Genomic DNA, 16,344 nt, shown 5'->3' with positions numbered 1-16,344 from the left:
TGACGAAAACCTTTGCATAAGTGAGGATAAGCTAATTTTGCTGAGGTTGCAAGCAACTCTAATATCACAGAAGCTTTTAACATAAAGAAGTTTTATTTCCTTATCACACTTACATGGCCATTGTGATTCCCAGGGCTTCCTCTTCACACACTTCCACGATCACTTCAGCAAAAGCAAGGTGTGATGGTGAGTCTGTTGGCTCTTACAGCTTCTCTGTGGCAGTGACACAGGTCATTCCTCATTCAATTTTATTGGTCCAAGGAAGTCATATGTTCATACCTAACATTAAAAGAGATCTGGAGGAGATCTCTGGATGGCTCAGCGGTTGAGCGCCTGCCTTCAGCCCAGGGCATGAACCTGGAGTCCTGGGATCGAGTCCAGTGATCAAGTCCCACATCAGGCTCCCTGCATGGAGCCTGCTTCTCCCTCTGCCTGTCTCTCTCTCTCTCTCGTGTGTGTGTGTGTGTGTGTGTGTGTGTGTCTCATGAATAAATAAATAAAATCTTTAAAAAAAGAAATCTGGAAAGTGGAGAGTTGGAAACAACTGATAGTGGCACTAGTGACTACCACCATGTTTAAATTGCATACTTAAAGAGTTTCTGTCTTGACTTTTATGCTAATAACTACAAACATGACCAACACCTGAGAAACAGGATTCACTAAATCCTTTTTTTTTTTTTTTTTGGTACATTTTTAATTTACTTATTCATGTAGCTCTTCAGGAAAAGTTTGATGTGCATTTACAGTGCACTAAACACTGTGTGGTTGTTTTCTACAACTTTATTTGAGATAGAAATTATTTGACAGATGTGCATGTTGAAATTCAGGACATTCGAGTTTGGGTGGTTTTCCAGTCACAGAGCCTGCCCATAGCATGTAGTAGGATTCAAACCGAGGCCATCTGACTCCCAAGAATAGTAATGTCCTTTTATTCCACCCCAACTGTAATGGTGAATCATGAAATGTTTTAAATACTTAATTGTAGACATGGAAATTATCATAGTTACCACTGTGTATTTTCTTGCACTTGAAGACGAGAACGTTAAGCATATCTAATGATTGTGGAACGGCAACGTAGATTTGATGTTTATTCCAACTAAGAAGTAGCACTTTCATGCTTTTGAGTACATTTGATAAGTCTTTTTTTTTTTAATTGTGAGTCAGTAAATCTGAATGCCTTTCATATTGGTTTTCTATTGCTGCTTAAACAAATTACCACAAATTCAGTGGCTTAAAACAACATGAATATATTGTCAGTTCTGTAGATCAGAAGCCTAGAACCATTCTCACTAGACTAAAATTAGAGTGTCAGCAGGATGTTTTCCTTTCTGGAGGTTCTAGAAAGAATACCTTTCCCACCCTTCAAGTAGCAGAATTTTCAGTTCCTTGAGGTTGCTGAACTGAGATCCCTGTTTCCTTGCTTCCTGAAAGTAGGAGTTATCCCAGTCTCCAGACACCAAGTGTTCCTTAGTTTGTAACAATCAGTAAGCTGTCTTCAAAGGCAAAGGCGTGGAATCCTTTTCATATGGAATCCCTGTGATCTACTGTTTTGCATTTCTCTTCTATATGTAAAAACTCATGTGTTTAGATGGGGTCTTTCCAGATAGGATACTCTCACCATTTCATGCCCTAAGCCTTAATCACATCTTTAAAATTCCTTTTCCCAAGTAAGGTAACATATTCAGAGATTCCAGGAAATTAGGGCATGGACATTGTTAGAAAGTTGTTGTTTTTCTATCACAGCTTTTATATCCACTCTCTTTCCCAATATATTGTGCCAACTGTATCCTCCATAGGATGCTAATAAACATCTTGGCCTTTCTTTATTTGTGAAATTAGGGAATTAAACTCTGAACTTTAAAGTTGCTTCCAGCTTTTAACATTCTAGACTTGTATGAGTCCTTATGATAGAGACATGGGAAAGTGAACCTAATGATCAATGTGGATATTATTGTTATTTTCTATTCATGGATTTTGCTGGAGTGTAGATTTCATATAATCCTGGATAACTCCTTCCTTCTCACACTTGGTAATCTTCTTTGAAGTCAGTCAATCTCTACAAAAGTTGACTTCTTCAGAAAGAAATTGACTTACCTCCTCAAAACTGTAATAACTGGTCCCTTGAGATTTTTTAATCTACTTATTATTTACTTTACAGCTTGGGTATAGCTTTCAGCAAGTCTTTGCTACATTTTTGCTTTTGCTTTATTGGTTTAGAGTAAAATAAATTGTTTTTCCTTCAATTCAGTTTTTAGTAAGTCAGATTCTACCTATGCCCAAGTGTAATAAAGGTTTAAAGTTTTAAAAGGTATGATACTTAACTTACTATTAAGGAAAGATACTAAATTATTTTTATTTATATCATAAAATTAATTCCTTCAGATCTTAATTTATGTACTAAATGGAGAAATGTTAATACCTAAGTCCTAGAGTTTAAAAATCAAAAATAATTGACAGGAAGTACAACACCCAACACTTAGTGCTCAATAGATGTAAACCACCAAAATTGTTTTAACCATAGTAGTAGTGTGGAGGAGAACAAGTTATCCCTGTTTGCCTAGAAATTTCCAGTTTAAGTGCAGAAAATCTAGTATCCTGGGAAACCCTTCAGTCCCAGGAAAACCCAGAAGGTTGGTCACCCCAGGAGTGGTAGTGTCTGGAAACAGAGCTAGAGAGATAGAAATGGGGTCATCCTTTTACCAGCTATTTGACCTAAAAGAAATTATTTATCTGACTTTCAGAGGGCTTTTTAAAATCTGAGAATGGACATGAAGACTAAATAAGTAAGGAAGTATCTAAAAAAATACTTGCACAAGTAGCATAAGTAGTAGTACCCTTATTCTTCCTGGTTAAACTATCTTCACTGGTTTCCTTTGCTTAGAAATATAAGCGTAAAAGGTTTAGCCTGATAGGAAAGATCCTTCAAAAAAGTGCTTCTAACCTGCCCTTCCAAACACATTGCTGTTATTTTTCTTCCACTGTTATTTCCTCTATAGTATCTTCCCAGAATCCACACAGCAGCAGTTTCTATCTTGCCCTCTATTAATCCCAAAACAATTTGCACGTGACTTTACACTCCTTACCATGCTACTTTTTGCATTATATTAAACTTTTTCTTATGTATCTATATCTTTCACCAAAAAAGATGTCCTCATATTCCTAGCACCAAACACAGGACCAGGATGGAGGTGGTTTGTATAAATGTTTCTCATAAATGAATGGAAGATGACAGTATCAGCAAATCAATTGATTTGCTATACACTAAAAAATTCCCTAAAGAATTTAAGTAATCAATGTCTATTTTTCATGTTATCTGTAGAAAATTGTAAAAACTGGCTGTCTGTGTAGAAAACTATGTGGCTTTAAGAACTACCGAGCATAGAGATTAAATAAAAGACATGTCTTTCCCATGAAATAAGAGTAGAGAAGAAATGGGGGGGTGCTTGTTGAAATATGTTCTTTAAAACCAGAAGAAAGCAGATGTTACAAATAAGACCACGAAATCTCCTACATATAGGTTTCTTGAAATGGTGGACTCTCTCTCCTATGACTTGTTCTGTTTACTGCTTGGAGACCTGCTGACCCTGATCTGTGAATTTACCTGTTTCTCTGGTAGTGAAAGAAGCTGACATATGCATAATTAAGACAATATTTAATTGGATATGGGTTATTATCATTTCAGATTGAAGAAGCCTACTTGTCCTCAATCCTGTTTTCAAATGGAAATAAATAAAAATGGTCACTCAGACTAATAACCATAAAGATAACTTGTTAACATTTCTGCCTGTATTGTTAAAAAATGATATAATATAAAATTACTTCGTTCCTGTAGGGCTTTCACATAACCATCCTTAAAGACTATGCTCTTAGGGATAATTACTATAGTTTGTTGTTAGAGAAGTTTCTCTGAATGCGTAAAACACCAGATAACTGTTTGCCAAATATTAAGATATGTAATTGAAAAATTAGGAATTTAAAATGAATCAAAGTATGAATATGAAAAATTAGTATGCTAGTATTTCTCACAATTGATCTGGTTTACCATCTCTTTTAATACTTGAAATACTTTTTCAGACTTCTTTTTTTTTAATTCATCCATTATGGTTGATTTTTTTCTCATTACACAGTATATTTTATGGTAGTTTTATCTCTTATAAATATAATTGATACTTCAAGAAATGGGTTAACATTAATCTTATGCCTAGCTGTCAATATGGTTTTGCAGCTAACAATAGATCCGTGTCTCAGGCACTATCATTGTTGTCATTCAGCGGGTGAAATGGGTTTTCCAGATTCCTGAGGGATTTGAAATGACCAGATTACATGGAACTTCTCAAGTGAATACTTACTAATGCCAATTTGAGAATTTTTCGGCAAAGTCCCAGAATGAGTGTAGACCTCTTTTGCAGGATCATATCTAGGTGAAGATTCAGTTCAAAAATTACCTTGAGACCCTTCCATTGTACTCTGTGTTGTGGTTTTGTGATATTTGATATACAGACATGGTCTGGTGAATGATAAAAGTCTGAATGCCAGTTCACTGTGACTCATCGAGAAACTGCTGTTTCTTGCTAAAGCTCACTTGCTTCCTCCCCAGTTTATTTCCTGCCATGTTTAACGTAATTAAGGACAAATAATTTGGATGTCCAACAGCTTAACGTGATGAACTTTTTAGCTTTATATTTAAAATGTGCAACTGGAAATATTTTGTTAGAACTAGGGTGCGTGTCTCCCTGCTTCTGTGCTTCTCAGAGCGAGGGATGTCATGCTTTAGCTGCTCTGCAACTGAATTTATTCACGATTCCTCTTTTATAGTCTTTCTGGAGACAATGTATGGTGAATCATTAGCATTATTATTATTTCAGTTACAGTCGGACTACATATCCATACTTAGCAAAGGAGGTTGGGGAGATTTCATTATTCATTTGAAATAATTTCCTACCTCTAATATAAATGTTGCTCAGGATAGAGCTTTGAAATGGATCCTGATTCTTTAAATTCTTTCCTGTCTGTTTCAGGAAATAGTGAGATCCTGTTGATAGTAAAGTACAATGTGTCTAAAGTTCACTTCTAAACACTCTGCTCTTTGCAATGAAAGTCATCTGCATTCTCTTTATAATTCAGAGCCACAAGAGATGTGTCTAATCTTGGAGATCTGATCCAGTATCATTTAGGAAAAAAAATCCTTGATAATAATTCTACCATTCAGATTAGTGAAAGCAGTAAAGCCTTACAGCTTCTGTCGTCTTAAAAAGATATTATGAGACAGGGGAATAAGGACTTGATTATGGTTTGGGAGATTTAGTTGTTTGTAAAAATAAAATGATTAGTACAGTTATTATTCAAGTTTTTAATCAACGAAAGCAAATGGCATCTGTTTGTTATCATTCTTTCTACAGAAGACAAAGGCTCAGGTCCCAATGGTGCTGACTGCTGGTCCCAAGTGGCTACTGGATGTGACTTGGCAAGGAGTGGAAGACAACAAAAACAACTGCATTGTGTACAGCAAAGGTAAATGCAAGATCATTTCCCTCTCTTTGCAAGTCTTGGAACCTGATCATTGCAGGAGCACCAAGTGAGCTGGAATGGGAATGCAAAGTGAAATGTGACCCTCTCTTTTCCTTTTTCCCTCAAGAATCTCTCTTACCTGTGTCTCCAGCAAAGCCTACTGGGCTTTTTCTGCACAATATATGAGAGAAAGTGTTAGACCCTTAATGACTTAGCACTGCACACATTTGCCTAACCCTGTATTTGAGTGGCGTGACGGGTACCTTCCTCGCTGTTAGCTTTTTGGTGGTCAGTTTGATGAGATCCCACGTTCCTCTCTCTTAGACATTATCTACAGAAAGTAAATTCCTCTTGAAGTTTAGCAATTCGTGTCAAGGTGCATGCTCCAGGAGGCACTGCATTCCAGCCGCTTTCTTGAAATCACTTGTGATGAGGATAGCTGAAAATGAAACCATAGCAAAGACTGAGATTTCTTCCCCGTGGTGATTTCTGAAGGGCAGGAGGCAAACAGGCAAAGAGGAAGCCGATGGCTTGCAGAGCTTTGTCTTTGATTTGCTCAGTGTGACATCAACCTAGACCCCTCATATAGACATAAGCCCCTCTCGGTGTGTGGTGTGGCGTGGGGCACTTTTCTACATATTCAAGTTAAGGGGCTCAGCTCTGTACTCTTCGAGCAAAATCCCTAATCGTGCTTCTTCGTAAATATTGCAAAACCTTGGGCTTCTCATGTTTAATTTCTTTTAGTTTTCTTTTTTAACCAAACAGACCTACTGAGATCAAAGATGTATTTGCACGCTGAACCTAGAAACCATAGAAGCATACAAGGGAACAAGCAAATAAGCACCCCTATCAATATATTAACATATAAAACACTAATCATAACATCAAAGACTCTTAAAAACTTGCTAGAAACAATTACAACTTGTTCCTATAATCATTACAATTTGTACACTTATAAGAGGATTGCCTTTAAACTACCATAAGCCTTTGAAAGTTGAAACACCGGAAAGAGGGAATTTGCAAGCTAAAAAAACAATCTGCACACCAGGATCTGATTATATTCCTTTTCCTTCCATAATTGCTGGTCCCAAACCCACTCATTTTCTAACCTGAAATACCTGTGATATGCTGGTGGGAGCTTTTAACTAGAAGGGAGGTGAGATTTTCCCAGGATATGTCAGTATGATCTATCACAGTGGTAGGAAATGGTATAGTGAACCAGTTTACCAGTGCCTACATGCAGAATGCAAAAATACAAAAGATGCCTTGGAATGTAGGATTAATTACTAGGAATAAATTTTTGTTATATAATGTCTTATCTCCATGATGGCAAAATAATATGGAGGAACCAAAAGAAAAGCTGTTCTCTTGTCATAATCCAAATCCATTGCATTTTTAAGTCCCCCATTCTTTTGGGAGCAATGATTGTTATAGTGTTACATACGGAAAGAAATATGGCAAGATTGCAATTCTATGTTCAGTGGAGTACTTTAACTTGACCATGTTTATGTGTATTTTGGTTGGCTATATGTTAAGTCTTTTGGCAATAAACAACTTGGGCAATTTATAGAAGGTTACTAATTAATTAAGTTGTAAAACATGCATTGAGCCCAACTACATGCTAGCCTTGTACAAGGATACTAGTAGCCACCATTACTGAGCACTGCTGAATAGTACTTCCATACCAGATCATATGCATTTTTCTCATTGTTCTTTATCACCTTGTTTATGATCATTATTATATAAATTCAAGAAAAGAGTAAAAAAGTTAAAAGTTAGAAAAAGGTAAAAAGGATCCCTGGGTGGCTCAGCGGTTTAGCACTGCCTTCAGCTCAGAGCGTGATCCTGGGGTCCCGGGATCAAGTCCCACATCAGGCTCCCCGCATGGAAGCCTATGTCTGTATCTCTGCCTCTCTCTCTGTGTGTGTGTCTCCCATAAATAAATAAATAAATAAATAAATAAATAAATAAATAAAATATTTTTAAAAAAGAAAAAGGTAAAAAGTTAGTTATTAACTTTTAGCAAAAGGAAAAAGTAAATAGTTAGCTATTACTGCCTGCCTTTCTGATTTACTCTGTAATAACTAAGGGTAAGAACTATGTCTTAGTCACAAGGATGGGAATATCCTTGGTCAGCTATGCTTCCTGTACAAAAAAAGCACTAAATAAATATTGATTGGCTGACCAGATAAACATAGGATGAGTGGTTGCCAGAAACCTTAATAGGCATTTCACATACTCAAATGATGAACCATATGAATTATGGCTATTTAATGGTTCTTAGCCTACAAAAAGTAATCTGATATTATTTAAATTAAGAACTATTGGTATTGCAGTTCAAACAGCAGGGACTGCAACAACTACTATATAGGCATTATTTCACTTTATCTTCATTTAATACCTCCAGTGAGGTAATTAATATACTATTACATTTTTATAAAAGGTGAAATGAGAATTGGGTGCACTAAGTAATTTGCCATGGTCATATAGCTAAGTAAGCGATTGGAGTAGGGTCCAAACATGAATTTGTCTGAGTAATAAATATTAGAATAGTTTCTCCCTATATTAGGCTTTCAAACAGCTTGATAACATAGGTGGTGTGTTTTTTATTTTTCATGGTTTGGCACTGTGACTTAGAAAGGTAGTTGGGCTGTTCTTGGTCATGGAGAGCTAACAATGGAGCCAAATTGGAATCTGGGTCTTGATCATCCCAAGCCCTATATCCTTGCATTGTGTGATTCTGATTTCCCCCTGCCATTATTGCATGATTAGTAAATTATTTCAAATCACTCAGGTATTTATGCCTGCAAATCACAGTGTATATATATATTATGATATGGTACTCTTCAAATGCTTTATCCGGAATCCCAAGTTCATTAAAGAAAGAGCCCTGTGACCTAATGTTGCCTATCATGACCCCTCTTGAAAACTCACGATGTCTAATGGCATAATGCTCTAAGAAGTACTATAGTAAAACAAAACAAAACACGCATTTAACTCATTTGACCATATGAGTCATATATATATATATTTTTTTTTTCCTTTCAAACGGACATCCACTGGAATTAGTGTTCTGAGTAACACAGTGGGACAAACTCTCTATAAACTATTCAGATCTCCTAGATGGGCTTCAGAGGCCTGGTACTAATTCCTACTGTTCAGATTGTCTTTGAAGAGCAGGGATAGCTCACCTAAACTATGTCTCAAAGTTCTATGAATACCTTAATATGAGATCATTTGAGTCATGGAGAATATGACCCAAAGAAGCACTCCTATCAAGGCCTCATGGGCTCTGAGTTTGCTGTCTTCATAGGCTTACAGGTATGATAGGGTTCTTCAAAGCAAGAGTTTTGTAGTTGGAAGGTTTTGGTGATTTAGATTTAATAAGTATTGACTTGGACATCCATAATGTGTGAGTCATGTTCATAGTATGTATATTATCTATTATTTGGGGCTGTTTTCAAGTGATAGAAATCCAAAGGAAATTGGCTTATGCAAAACAAAAACAAAAACAATGTGTGTGTGTGTGTGTGTGTGTGTCTGTGTGTGTGTGTGTGTTGGGGGGTAGGTGAGATTCATCTACTCATAGAACTGAGAGTCCAGGGATGTTCTGGACTTCAGGAACAGCTTAAATTAGGTGCTCAAACTTTGTCCCCAGACTGTCTCTGTTTCTGCCTCTTCTTTCCTTCATTTTCAGAAAAATTCTCCTCAGGTAGTGGGAAGCTCCAGACTTACTCTACCAGCACGGCAATTCCAGTGAAAACAGAGCTTTTCTGGATTTCAATTAGGGCACATCACATACCAATCTTTGATCCAATTAATCACAATGACTCTGTCTCGCAGACTCCAATATCCTTAGAATAGAATTAACCTCATGTAAGCCAATATGATGGAAAAGAAATAGTTCCCCAAATGAAACCAAAGTGCTGCCTCCAGATACAAAGGAATATTTGCTTGTTGGGCTAATGTTCATCCACTTAGATACAACACATTATTCCTAAGGTCTAAGAAGTGCGCGCTAGAGATGACAAATTCCTGATGTCAAAATTGCATTTCCTTATTTTGTTTTCTGGCTAAGAACCTAAATTACCTATGAATTATATGCCAGAATCATTATTATAGGACCTGGCTATCTGAGAACATCAATACCTATTTACAAACAGAATGTAAAATGCATATGTGTAGCGTTTTTTTAAAATGCCCTGACTGTGAAATTTTTGATATCATTTTCTTATGGTGTGTTAGATAGGCCACTTAATGTGTAACTATTCCCATTTAAGAGGCGTACTTACTTCTCAAAGTATTATTAAATGTGAGCTAATAGCAAAATTAAATGTAACTATAGTTTTCATTTCCAGGGTGTCCATCAAATAATTATTATAAAATTATATTATATCACTTAGTGCTATGTGACAGGCTGCCATCATCTTGTTTTATCAAAGTAAAAAAGTATAGTATTTGGCATTAATATTGTAATCTGATGTACTTTTTTCCTGCCTCAACTACCCCCTGTCATTCTAGAAAGTAATTAGCTCATCCAGACATTGATGGACCAGACTTGTTGGGTCATCTGTTTTTTGCCATTATTCTCAACAGACTCCAGATAATTCTAATTTACTTATCTCCATGGAAAAAGACTGGAAAGCACCATGCTGAGGTTAAAGGGAGGATGCTGGGAGGTAGGATTAGCAAGGCCTGTCCACTAACTCCTAAAATCCACCAGTGCCTGTTGAATATCAGAGATCGACTTTTCTTCTCTATATACCGCGGTCTTCTTTACTTTGTAGTGTTTGCACAGTATGGTGGAACTTTCTCACGTATTAAAAGTAAATAGGTTGTACCAAGGTTTTTTTGGTTGTTGTTTTTGAGTACTCAGAATTAAGCCTTTAACATGTGGGTTTGTTCATTCAGTTTTATTTCAAATAAGGAATAATTGAGTTTATCATGGAGTTGTTATTTCAGAGTAGCTACATTCTCTAGGTATCAAGATTCAGAGAATAAACATTGTCAATCAAAAGAGTGAAAAATTATAAGTTAACTGTCATTCCCACCTTCACCATGGATTTCTTTTTACATGAAAGAAACTCAGTATCATTGTAAAAAACTGTTGTTGGTATGTGACTTTGGACAAATCACATATCCTAAAAATCTTGATTTCCTCAGTTGTAAAAATGAAATAGCAATGTCTATGCTACAGAATTTTTGAGAGGAAGAAACCTGTAAACTTAACCATGATATCATTATAAATATTATATTGCTAATTATCTTGTACTCAATCCAATTTGCTCTTGTAGGCATGTCAGTACAAACTTAGAGGAAATGAAATCAGGCCTTTATATTGGAATCAAGCAAGTGTGCAAGAAAACATGTCATCTGATACCAGATTAATAGCCAGGGATTCCATAACTCTCATTCAGTTCCTCTTGAACCCACACCACGAGTCTCTGAAGAGAACTGTATTATAGTACCTGAAGAGGGTGGATGTTTTTCCCCTGAACACATGATATTTTTATTTTTAATGGAAGTCTTATGTAAAATGTCTAGTATCAAGATGATAATGATAATACTATTTTTAAAGATTTATTTACTTATTTGTAATAGACAGAGAGAGAGAGGCAGAGACACAGGCAGAGGGAGAAGCAGGCTTCATGCCGGGAGCCCGACGCGGGACTCGATCCCGGGACTCCAGGACCGTGCCCTGGGCCAAAGGCAGGCGCCAAACCGCTGAGCCACCCTGGGATCCCCTAATGATAATACTATTAATACTAATATAGCAGTCACGATTTATTAAGCACTTATTCTCTGCAGGCATAGTTTTAAATACCATACCTACATATTTACTGTTACAACAGTCTCATGACATAAGCAGCATTTTACTGATGAGTAAACTGAGGGTTTAGGTAAGTAAATAATTCAAGGATCTTTGGCTCCTACTTGGTGAAAATGGGATTCAGTCTTGAGCATATTGACTTTCAGTTCCCAATTATATAATTGACAAGAGTTTTGATGATGCCCTTTCACTGGGCCAAGATTGCAGGTTATAGTTCTTCTTTGCATATTTGCATATGTGCTTATCAGCAACTCTGTTTTCTTTTTCCTTGATTCTATGGTTGGCTTCAGGAACTGAAACATCAGTGGCAGCAGTACTTTATGTTAATATCTCTGTTGCTTTTAAGTACACAGCAATTTAAAGTCACATGGAAGACCAATCTCAAAATCATTCTGTGACCATCCTCAGAGTTCTGATTTTGCTTATTTGCACAAATGTAACCGTGCAATGAATTCATTTAAGCTTTTATTGATTGTCTACTGTGTACAAGATCCTATACTAGGCACTGTTGGAATAATGACAGAAATTCTTTTTTTTTTTTTTTTTAATGACAGAAATTCTAATAGGACCTAACTTGGATGAGCAACGTTCTACATACTGACTAAATTGATCAACTTTTCAAAACAAAAATCTTGTAGTATGAGGACTCTTGCAAAGTCTGGGTGATTTTCCACCTTAAAATAGAGAATCTGTTGCATGTTGGTAGAATTTTGATACAACAGCCTGTCTAACATGACAGCCAATTTTCAAAGTAACCTACAAGTTCATGTATAACTTCACCTAAAAGGGCCAAATATTACATAAAGAAGCGGCTATTTTAAAAAGAAAAAAAATTGTGCTCAGATTTTAAGTGTTTATTTGACCATTCTGTAATTCATAGAAAATGTATAACTGTGGTCTAGTTTTATGATATTCTTATAAGAGGGTGGGTGCCTGAACCAAATATTTAGCAGCAGGAATTATAAAATCATAAGGCGATTAAGTTAGCTAGTCGCGGAATTCCAATATTGCTTTTTAAATGACTTCAGGATATAGGAGGTACTAAGGTTATTATCTGTTATCAGGAATACAGTGGAATTGTACAACTGGATAATAACCAAACAAACTGACACAATGTAAAATTACATTATCAGTGTGTTAAAACAAAATTGCGCCCTAAAGGAGTCCACATGCCAGCTCAGAGCTGCAGTGTAATTATGCTTAACTCTGATAATTAAAATACAACGGAGATCAACAGAATCATTTTCATTAAGAAAATTATTAATGATGGTGGTATAACAGTAATTGATTGCAGAGCACCACAGGATAACACGATGCCGAAAACCCAACATGTTTCATGAACATCTGAGGCTTTTTCTAGTTATGTTCTATGAGAATGAGAGATGGTTTGAGGAGTGAGTAATTTATTAGGCCTATTCTAGGAATCAGTGATTGTGAAAATGGCTGCTTTAGAAAACCAACATTTGGATTCATATTGTCATTTCTAGGGGGCTCTTAAGGTCAAGACAAGTGACCCCGCTAGTGACTGTGTTATTTACAGGAGAGCTGTCTTTTGCAAATTGCAGAATGACAGTAACTTCAGCAAGTATCAGACATCCTGTCATTTCTCTTTCTTCCCAGCAGGTCTGCTGTTTTTACAGTTATGTTAGTGATTTACTTGGGTTATTTCAGTCTGAGTCTGATCATACTAACTAGTTTATGTCCTTAGTTATTACGAATGTTTGCTATGTGATGAGAGAAAATACATTTGTTTTCATATCAGCATCACTATGATACCCTTAATGAAATGTTGGTAAATAATCCTGCATGATAATATCATTAATTACTCCAGGGATTAGACGTGCTATCATATATTGGAGAAAAAAATATCCTAAACCACCCTGGACCCATATATGAATGAAACATCTTGTCTCTTAGGGGTAGAAACCCGTCAGGATGTTGGCCAATGATAAGAACTAAGAATATCAGTTTTATAAGTATAAAAATGAGAAATGAAGAGTGGGGTCTTTTGAGAGGTGACTCACTATCATTCAGGGATGTTAGCTTGTCATTCAAAGAGATGCTAATCTTGAAAGCTACCCCCAAAAGTATCTTTGACAGCTAAAATGAAGGACAACTCTTTAGGGTAGGTTTTTTCAGAGTAAGATACTGTGACTACTTTTTTTTAAAACAAGTCTTATGTAGAGGAAATTATTATATTATAATTCCGAATGAAAAAGTAGAATATGAAGTTTCATTTCTAGTATTATTATGATTATAATTATAATTATATTTAAAAAGTGTACGTGAATGGAAACATACTTGAGTGAAATACCCTGAAATTATAAGAGCATTTCTGTAAAAGTAGTCAGATTTGGGGAGGATTTTTTGTATCCCTCTTTTATAATTTTCTTCACATTGGTTATTTTCCTCATAAAATTTAGGAAAAATATTTGCAAATGAAAATCATTCTTTGTCCTGACTACATTCTTGCTCTTCTTTTTAAATTTTTTTTTTAATTTTTATTTATTTATGATAGTCACAGAGAGAGAGAGAGGGGGGCAGAGACACAGGCAGAGGGAGAAGCAGGCTCCATGCACCGGGAGCCTGACGTGGGATTCGATCCCGGGTCTCCAGGATCGCGCCCTGGGCCAAAGGCAGGCGCCAAACCGCTGCGCCACCCAGGGATCCCTTGCTCTTCTTTTTATATAACCCAAACTAAAAGAACAAAGAAATCTTTGCCTTGCCCACAAAATATCTCTCATGCATAGAATTCAAATTATTCCTTAGTGAGATAATTATTTTTCTTTAGTATCTCTATGAATGTCTTGACACTTTGTGTTTCACAAGATAATTTTCTAAATAAAATAAGAGTAATTGAGCCAATGCTTTGCGCATGATATGGCACAGTTGTCATGTGAGATACAAAAGACTGTGAAACACCCCCCCCACCCCAGCTTAAGAAACTTATTGAATGACCTTATTGATGAAGGTTATGTAATACTGAATTTAGATATACATGGTCAAAGAAAATTGACAGAGAATGTGGAATTTTGTTTGGATGTTGCAAGTTGAGTGTAAGTTTGAGAAACGGGGAGAGACATTTGAGGGGTTGAAATGTGTGCCTAAAAGGTTGCAGACTACAGTGTGTACAGTGTTCTTGTGAAAGTATTGGCACACACTATAGTTAGAGAATTTACAAATAAAACCAGTGAGGAAGCCTCAACAAGTTTCTGAAGACTCTGTTGTGAGTTCCATTCAATGTTCAGTCTGAAGACCCTGCAGGGGTGCCTGGGTGGCTCATTTGTTGAGTGTCTGCTTTTGGCTCAGGTCATGATCCCAGGATTGAGTCCCACATTGGGCTCCCCACATGGAGCCTGCTTCTGCCTCTGCATATGTCTCTGCCTCTCTCTGTGTGTCTCTCATGAATAAATAATAAAATCTTTAAAAAAAAAATGAACACCCTGCAGTGGAGGCAGTGGAAAGCTATTGAAAATTTTGAAACGCACACAATCACACTGGGATTTTTGCAAGATTTGTGTGTCCGAGGTACAGCTTAGGTCCATCCCTTTAATAAAACTAAAGGTTTTATCTGTCAAGGAACTAGTAGTGGTAGCTCCACCCCTCTAGAAGACAGTAGTAAATTATCCACCTTGATCTACTCATTTCCTGACTCCTATAATTTTTCATCTCCAAAAGAACCTCTGTCCCTTCCTCCCACTGCCATCATTTCCCTCTCCTCCAGCTCCTCCAGTCCTAAATTCCAGACTGCCTGACATGAACTCTGTGGGCTCATGAGTCCTGTCTTCTGATACCTCCTCACCCTTCTCTCTCTCTGACCTTTACTGTACTGGCCTGATAGTCTCCCTCACCCACTCTCTGGTCAGTTCAGAAAGTCCCCTACTTTCCCCTGGCTATATCGGAAGCAGCAGAAGTTAGGTAAATTAACATCTGTGAAATGCTTCAAACTAGTGCCCGTTCCGCAGTGAGTGCTGTGCAAACATGGTCAAAATCAAACAAACGAACCATCACCACTAATGACAGCAAGATAACAGCAACAAGACCCATTGCTGACCTGTTGGTAATACATTTGACCACAAGGTGAATGTGAACCCTCAGTGTATATATAACCTTAGCAATGCAGACTTATTTTCCTAATCAGTCTTCAAGGTGACTCTTTCATACTTCTGTCTCCCCACATATATAACATCCCTTATTAGATGATGAGCTTTGCTTCTTGTTTCACAGAGAAAGTGGAAAAGTGGAAGTGAACATAACCTTCCAAAGGCTTCCCATCACAATCACACCAATGACGAGGATTGATATGGCCTGTGTGCCCCAATCTGACCCACCACTTCTTTTTGTAAATAAAGTTTAATTGAAACACAGACAAATATAAATAAACCTACCTATTTATATAAATAAACCTGTTTATTAATATTTGTCTGTGGCTATAAGAACAGAGTTGAGCAGTCACAGAGACCATCTAGCCTGCAGACTTAAAATATTTACTATTTGGCTTTTTATTAAAAAAAAAAAAGCTTAAAAAAGCTTGCCAATCCCTGAACTAAACCTGTACAACATCATTACTTTGGCTTAACAGGCCCTTCATGATCTGCCCCTACGTGCTCTGTGTTTATATTTACTACAACTCCCCAACTCCTCTGTTCCATTGGCACAGGCCCCCTTGTTTCTGCTTGCTAGTATGAAGAATGCCCTGCCTCAGGGCCTCTGTACCGTGCTCTGCTCCACAGTGCTCCCTCTCTTACTTCATACAGAACACTGTCGAAATGTTGCCTTTGCAGAGGGTCTGCGAAACTACTCTGTTTCTCTCTTTCTTTCCTTCTTCTCCTCTGTATAAGTCAGCTTGGGCTACTATAGCAAAACAGCATAGACTGGATGACTTAAACAATAGACATTTATAGTTCACTATTCTGGAGGGCAGGAAGTCCAAAATCGAGACACAGACAGATTTGGAGACTGATGAGAGGCCTCTTCCTTGTTTGCAGATGGCCACCATCTTGCTG

General features: G+C 36.9%; 1 protein-coding gene across 5 annotated transcripts in view; it reads left to right on the top strand.

Annotated features, from left to right (window-relative positions):
* The window catches only part of ZFPM2 (zinc finger protein, FOG family member 2), a 456,766-nt gene that overhangs the window by 291,168 nt on the left and 149,254 nt on the right, over positions 1 to 16,344 (top strand). For all 5 annotated transcript variants that reach the window (XM_072734069.1, XM_072734068.1, XM_072734070.1 and 2 more), the window contains one exon: positions 5,400 to 5,511. In XM_072734069.1, the coding sequence (XP_072590170.1) occupies positions 5,400 to 5,511 (112 nt within the window). The remainder of the gene's footprint in view (positions 1 to 5,399; positions 5,512 to 16,344) is intronic.

The sequence above is a fragment of the Vulpes vulpes genome, chromosome 13 (assembly GCF_048418805.1).
Source record: "Vulpes vulpes isolate BD-2025 chromosome 13, VulVul3, whole genome shotgun sequence".
Classification (NCBI taxonomy): domain Eukaryota; kingdom Metazoa; phylum Chordata; class Mammalia; order Carnivora; family Canidae; genus Vulpes; species Vulpes vulpes.
The sequence above is the reverse complement of the archived record's forward strand: the minus strand, read 5'-3'. Positions and strand labels throughout refer to the sequence as shown.